This window comes from Leopardus geoffroyi, chromosome B2 (assembly GCF_018350155.1).
Source record: "Leopardus geoffroyi isolate Oge1 chromosome B2, O.geoffroyi_Oge1_pat1.0, whole genome shotgun sequence".
Classification (NCBI taxonomy): Eukaryota; Metazoa; Chordata; class Mammalia; order Carnivora; family Felidae; genus Leopardus; species Leopardus geoffroyi.
In genome coordinates this window covers 74,193,217-74,200,448 of record NC_059332.1, presented here as the reverse complement: position 1 = coordinate 74,200,448, position 7,232 = coordinate 74,193,217, and the positions used below count along the sequence as shown (strand labels likewise).

At 46.7% G+C, this 7,232-nt stretch overlaps 1 protein-coding gene across 1 annotated transcript; it reads right to left on the bottom strand.

Annotated features, from left to right (window-relative positions):
* Positions 1-2,933: 2,933 nt before the first annotated feature.
* TPBG (trophoblast glycoprotein) lies at positions 2,934-5,570 on the bottom strand. The gene is made up of 2 exons (XM_045498885.1): positions 5,518-5,570; positions 2,934-5,226 (listed from the first exon to the last, which is right to left on the bottom strand). The coding sequence occupies exon 2, from the start codon at positions 4,885-4,887 to the stop codon at positions 3,628-3,630; it is 1,260 nt and encodes a 419-aa protein (XP_045354841.1). The 5' UTR covers positions 4,888-5,226; positions 5,518-5,570; the 3' UTR covers positions 2,934-3,627.
* Positions 5,571-7,232: the final 1,662 nt, after the last annotated feature.

Here is a 7,232-nt window from a genome sequence, read left to right as displayed (position 1 = left end):
CTGCTCTATGAAGGCTGGATGACTAAATGGATTTGGGAGCAAGAAGAAAGCACGTGCCAAATTGTTTTTAACCTTGCACATCCTCATGGTTGTCTCTTTTAGTGTACTCTTTGGAGAAAAACTTAAATGGAAAGCAGAAATGATATGAAAAAACTCCAACCTAGAGCTGCAAAGGCTGGAATGTCCTCAAGAAGGTAAGCCCATATTGGAACATGAGCCAAAAGGGACAGAGTAAAACGGAATCCATAAGGAAACAATCACAGTTCATTTGGACCTTCCTTCCTTCTTTCTTTTTTTCTAACATCTAATTTATGTTGAAAGACAGAAAACAAAGGTATGTTATTTCTAATTAAATATTGAGCATAATCCAAATTTTCTGCCAATCAAGATAATTTAAAGGATTTACCACTTGTGATTTGCTCATTTATTTCAACCAAGCCTTTCCTCACTTCTGGGGAAAAAAAAGAAAGAAAGAAAATCTGGTCTATTATTGATAGTATCAATTTATGTAGCTCCTTTTCCTTAAAAATTTTTATTGACTATGCTTCAAATTCTCCTGGTTTTGTGGGAAAAATCCTTCAGCCATAAGGTACAAATGTGCCTTACAGGTCACCATCGAATCACACCAGGCAGCAAAAGTGATGATGTATACACATATTAATGTATCAAACTGAATGATTACATTGAAAGGAGGCAGCTGCAATTCAGGGTCAAATAGTGTATTATCCTAAAATCTTGCACTTTAAATAGAAATGTATTGGACATTTTAATAGCTTTTTAAATTGAGGAATTTATCAAGTGCTTAAATTTTTAAGTATTTTCTAACTTCCTTCAAAAGAAACTTGTAAAGGATAAATGAAGGATGGTTTTGCTGAAACAGCTTTGTTTCAAGCTGAGTAATAAAGTATATTACCAACCAAAATAGTTTCTTTTAAATGGATCACTTACAGGTTTCTAGGATTAGTAATGCATAATGGTACTAAAGATCAGCTTTTAAAACAAGTACGCTTAAATAAAGTGATGATACTTTTATTTCATTTTTCTATTCACTTATACATATTGGATTTATCTCAGACTACCTTAGAAGTTATAGACTTCGAGTATTATGACTGCACAATAGCAATTGTTTCCAAAGAGTAATATTTTTTGTCAGAAGAATGTTCTATTGCCATGTATTGGAGAATAGCAAGGAGTGATGTGACAGAAAAGGGAGCAGGAGCAAATTGGGAAGTTCACACAAAGGAAGAAACAAGGGGATGAAAAAGAAGCAAGAAATGGTTAACTTCAAAAAAGCCATCCACCTAAAGTGAAAACAGCTTCACTTTATTCCAGATCTTGCTTCAGTGAGTAGATGAGAAAAACTAATGAATTTACTGCTTCCCTGGATCTTAGATACAGCTCAGTTTTTAACAGTTAGGTTATTATATGAGGGCTAAATAATTCTTCTAAATAGACTATAAGTATTACAATTTGTTTTCCACAGTAGCAGCAGACTTCCCAGTGAAAGTCCATCAGTAGCCTACTTCTAACATGGTGTGTGTGCCCTTATTTATTGGATGGTTTCACTATTTTTGGCAGGCTAATATCTTCATCATTCCTAGGAAATAATGGCAGCCAGCCAGTTTATGAATTCCTGGTGAACACTTAAAATGTTTAATGGAATATTTAGTACCGTATATTTAACCTTTTCTCAGGTGATTAGTTATAGGATCTGAAATAGAACCTGTAAGTAATAAATACTGTAATATTTCATAAAATGAGCCTTATGAAAGTTAATATAGTTAAAACTTCATATTCCAACTAGAGTCTAAACAAGGAACAGATTCATAAATCTTTAGCCCTATTTTGAAAACTTCTCAGTTTAACTCAGAGAAGAAATAGGCAAAGACCACTAGAACCTAAAGTTCTACATTCCAATTTCATTTATAAAAATATGGAAATGGAAATTTTATTTCAAATATAAAACACTGTAAAACATAATCAATTTAAAGAGAAAGAAGGCCCTGAGACTTACTGATACAAGTTTACCTACACTGTATGTAAAGTAATAACAACTAAATTTAAGTCACTGTATATAATAGCTTGGAGATTAATGGAATTTACTTTTAAGTTTAATTGGCTCATAACAAACTGAGCAAAAGAAAATCTTGTCTATTATTGACAGTGTCAATTGATTAACCAATTGCTTTTATTTACTCTTAAATGTGATTTATTCTTCACAAAGGTGTATGTAGAGCTTAGGCAAAATCGGAATATCCCCAAATTCTTAAATACTGAACTGAACATAACCTATGATTAGTTGAGACACTTGTTTATGGACATAGACATTTATCTGTGGTTATTGCCTCAAATTCATAGCCTATCATGACAGTTTTCTAAACATACAAGCAGGATCTCTGATAAACTATTGACCATGTATATTCCATTTTAAATGTTTTTGAAAAAATATTCTCAAGAAAATCTAAGTTCCAATTTACATTATGATCTTAGGAAATGTTTTTTAATTTACATTTTTAAGTCTTTTATTTTAGGATATTCTGTTTCTTTAAGACACTTCGTTTGGAAACATTTATTTGCATTAGATGTTTCCTGGTCTGCTCTAAAAACCCGCAGAACAATTTCATATAGAAAGTTTTATTAAGCAAATAATTTTGTTCCATTCTAACAACGTAGTCTAGAAAAAGCTCCAAACTGTGAGCTGTTTAAGATGCAGAACTCTTCCCTCTTACCTTACCAACTTTATAACACTCTTTCAAAATTGCTTCATGAATAGCATTAACTTTGGGACCATGAGATGTCTATCACATGAATATTCAACTCTGTTTAAATCCTGAATGGATCCACCATCTCAAAACTATTCCCAAAATCTATTTATAGAAGACATTACTCCTACTCCTTTTTATTTCAAATAGCAAACTTGAACACAACTGTAGTTCTTTTAAGAATCTTTATTGAAGTTTTTCTTAACAATTTAGTCTGTTGGATCTCAATGCAGTTTATTAAAAAACTTCAGTTTCATATAAACTGCAACCAAAAAAGTAATTTACTTTGTCAAAGAAGTTATCTGAAGTTGCAAGTTATTCTCTGTAATAAGTAGAACAGTAAAATGTAAGCATGCTCTCGGATGCAGGTAGGTGCTCCTGTGTACTATGGAGTTAACTTTGAAGAGCTTGCTAAGATCTGCAGGCAGTCTATGGAATGCATTTATTTTCTCCACAATTTATGTACATGAGAATAAAACTGATATTTATGAATAAAGTATTTTTCTCAAAAAAGTTGAGGCAGCTCTTGTTGAATGCTATCCGTATTACGGGTACACTGGCTACCCCTCGAACTGTACTAAGAGAAACAGACAGCCGGGAGTCCACGTTCATGCTGAAACTTGAAAAATCCGTCCACACGAGTTGAGTTCCAAGAAAAGGAAGAGGATAAAACACTACGCACAGCTTTTCATCGTCTGACATTAACAGGACACACCAAGAAACTTCACATAACAAGGGAGCAAATTCCCTTCACTGCTTTCAGTCAAGGTCAGTGGTGTCCATAGTGGAGAGTGGAAGTGGAGCAAGCTTAGGACAGAATAAAGCTTAAGTCTACATCTCATGCATAGCTGTCCTCGAATGTTTCTCAGACATCCGAATTAGAACTGAGGTTTGTTAACCTGGGGTCCGCGTTGATTTCATATCTGTAGTGATACCCTTCCATGTGATCCCTGCAGGCATCTCTGATGTTATGCATCCACTTTTTTATCCCCTTGCGGTTCAAGTACAAAACCAGTAAGAAAATGGCACCTATCAGGGCTAAAACAATACCTAGAAAGACATAAGAAGTCTGCAGGGATGGAGGGAGGATAGGGTCACACTCCAGGTGGGAGCTGTTGAGTTCCAAAAGGGCCCGATTCCTCATTTTTTCCGGAAATGCACAGGCGAGCCTGGCTTTGCCCTGCACTACCTCTGTCTCCTTGAGCCAGGCCACCATGTCCACCATGTGACAGTCGCAGACCCAGGGATTGTTGTCCAGGAAGACCCTGACGTGGGGCAGGCTCTGCAACTCCGCCAGGGTGCCGTTGTGAAGGACCTTGAGGGCGTTGTCCTCCAGGTGGAGGCTTTGTAGGTGTGTCAGGTTGCGGAAGGACACGTAAGTTAGGCTCACCAGCGAGTTGTTGCGCAGGTCCAGGTGCCTGAGGCCGGGTAGGTGGGCCAGCACGTCCCGAGGCAAGAAGAGGAAGTGGTTGCTGGCCAGTTCGAGGCGCTGGAGCCCGCGAAGCGCATGGCCGGCGCGTAGGGACGCCGCCACCATACCCTCGAAGCTCCGGTTCTGCCGGTGGTCCTCAGGGGGCACGATGTGGTTCAGCATCAGTTCCACCAGGGGGCTGGGGGCCGAGAAGCTGGCGTTGCTGCCCGAGAAGGTGAAGGGGCTGAGGTGGGCCAGCGGGTTGTGGCTGAGGTCGAGCTGCCGCAGGCTGGGCAGATGCTCGAAGGCGCCGGCGCGCACCTCCTGCAGGCGGCTGCCGCTGAGGTTGAGCGCGGCCAGCTCCGCCAGCGGCGGCCGGCGGGCGAAGGCGCCGGCGGGGAGCACGGCCAGCTGATTGCCAGTGAGGAAGAGGTTGCGCACGTAGGGGGGCAGGTCCGCGGGCACCTCGGTCAGGTTGCGGTTAACGCACTTGACCGTGCGCGCCGCCTCGGAGCACTCGCAAAGCTGGGGGCATTGGCCCGGCAGCGGGGGCTGGGCGGACACCGCGGAGGCCAGGAACGACGTGGAGGAGGTGGAGGGCGCCGAGGAAGTGAGAGAGGACGAAGAGACCCAGCCCAGAAGGACCAGCGCCAGCCGCGCCAGCCGCAGCCGCCCGTCTCCGGCGGCGGGGCCCCGGGAGCACCCCCCAGGCATCGCGGCGCGGCTTTCCCCGGAGCTGGGCTGGGACGGCGCCCGCTCCGAAGGCTCGGGAGCTGGTCCGGAGGGCGCCGGCCGGCCGGAAGCGTCTGGAGAAAACTTTCCTCTCGTGGGAGCAGAGGAGGGACGCCGCAGCCGGAACTTGGCTAAACCCCTCGTCACCCGGCGTCCCCCTCCCGGGGCCGATTCCCCCGCCCCTTCCCTCCAAAAAGTACGCACGGAGCCTCGGGACGTTCAGCTCCGCGCTCTTCCTCCAGCTCCTCTTCCTGCCGCCGCCCCCGGGTGGCACCCTCTTGCCTCTTTTGTTGGCGCCTCGCGCTCGATCCGCTTCAGGACCTGGGACAGGCGGGAGAGAAGCGTGAGGAGCGGCGGCGGCCGCAGCTCCCCGAGTGCGGGAGCCGGACTCCCCAAGCCAAGTCGTCTCCACTCGGTCCCCAGGACCTCCCTCCGAAACACCGTCCAGGCTTCGCCTCCCCCACTCCCACGCACATCTTTCCCCGGGAGAGGGGCGCGCGTCCCGAGACACCGAGCGTAAAGTCTTCCTTCTGCCCAGGCCCACACTATATATACACTCTTCCAGCCCCCCGCCCTCCTCTTTCCCGATCAGATTCGTCCCCCAAGTCTAACTTCTTAATCCCCAGCGTCTTCCTGACCAAACTTCTCACTCTCTCCTAGCTCCGTCCCCCACCGCCTCGGCTGGCGACCCGCCTTCCGGGGTCTCCGCCCCCGCCCGAACCTCACCTCCCGGTCCAGGTTTGGAACGGAGGGAAGTTTCAGGTTACAGGAGTCTTTTCATCTCTTTTGGTACCTTCCCGGATTAGCAGGAAATGGAGGACCTAACAGCTGTCGCTCCCCGCCCCCCCCCCCCCAGCCCCAGCCCGACCCTCGGATCCCAGAGGGGGTTCAAGTCATCCCCAAAGAGTACCTTAGGGAGAGGCTGCGAACAAAGCGGCGATGGGACCCTGGACCTACGCTACCATCCCTTCAAAAGATGGTAAGGGGCCACGGCGCAGCCTCCGCGTTTTCGCCGTCGCCGCTTGCTCCCCACCGCTCACCTCCGCGCCCGTCACCTCCGGAGACAACTCTGAGTCTCACCGGAGTCGCGGCGACTTCCCGGCTCCGCGCAGCGGGCGCCGACTCTCCTCGCACCCCTGCCCCTGGCCCAACCTCCGCAGCTGGGAAAAACCAACCCTGGGGGCGGGGGAGAGCCAGGCCTGCTAGAGGGACTTCTCCCGCCGCGCCGCCAACCTTTGCAGCCCTCGGTTGGGGGATTTAAGAAAGAAGACTGGGGGGATCTGGGCCGCGCGCCTCCTTCCGGTGGAAATTAACGAGGGATGTGCCAGGAAAGGTGAGGGAATCCCTTTCTCTCCCCCTTAGCCTGCATCCTTTGGTGGTTCCTCATTTTGCATAATGTATTTACCTTGGACAGGAAGAAAACCGCTGGTGAATCTCGTGGAATTCACCCTGATTTGGGCATCTTGGGCCGTAGAGATAGATTTAGGGGTGACAGAAGCACACGAAGCAGCAGCATTAAGAAATGAGCAGAAAATGTACAGCGGCAGCAGCAAAATGCCCAGCAAACTGCAAGGGAGCTTCAGAAAGTCTTCCCACCCGAGTGATAACGTTACATGCCAATTTAAGGTTTAGGTGTAATTAATGCATCCCCACCTGTCCCGCCCCCGCACTTCTAGGATAGTTACGGAACTTGAGAGCCAACTTTAAGGGGGGAAAGGATTCGTGGAGAGGAGATTCGTTCTTGGTTCATTAGCTTTTCTCCTCCCCAAATTAAAAGCAGAGGGAAGAAAACAGCAGCCAAAGCATGCTAGAAAGAAAAGGCAAATAGCAATGACTTGAGTCACCCAGAAAGCGGATGTGGCAGCGGTGTGTCAGTGCAAGTCCCTTAAGATGGGAGAGCCCACGAGATGGGGGATGGGACGTGGGCGGCCCTTGGAGGACGGAAGTTTGGTCCAGATGTCTGTCCTCCCTGGGAGTGCCTGGCAGGCTGGGGAGGTGGAGAGGATGGAAAAGGGATAGATTGTTACCTGGAGAATCTGTTATATCCCAGAGGTTTAGGGTCCTGAGGGGTCCAGCGTTGCTCTCTGAATAACTCTGTCCAATAATTGTCCTGAAGGGATGAGAAGGTGCTGCTATTCCAGGCTTCTTCATTTTAGAGATAGAATGGCAATTAGAGGAAATAGTTGGGAAAATTAAGATCTGGAAGATAATATAAAAAGGAGCAAATAGGGAATGCTGAAGTTTGGGCCTGTGACATGTGCCTTTAGCCGGAAGAAATGCCCCGATTCTCAACCTGATTCCTGATTACTTTGGTGGAAACAGTCTGC

What these genes read in the sequence shown, in the direction of transcription:
- TPBG (XM_045498885.1), bottom strand. Translation starts at nt 4,887, where the DNA reads ATGCCTGGGGGGTGCTCCCGGGGCCCCGCCGCCGGAGACGGGCGGCTG.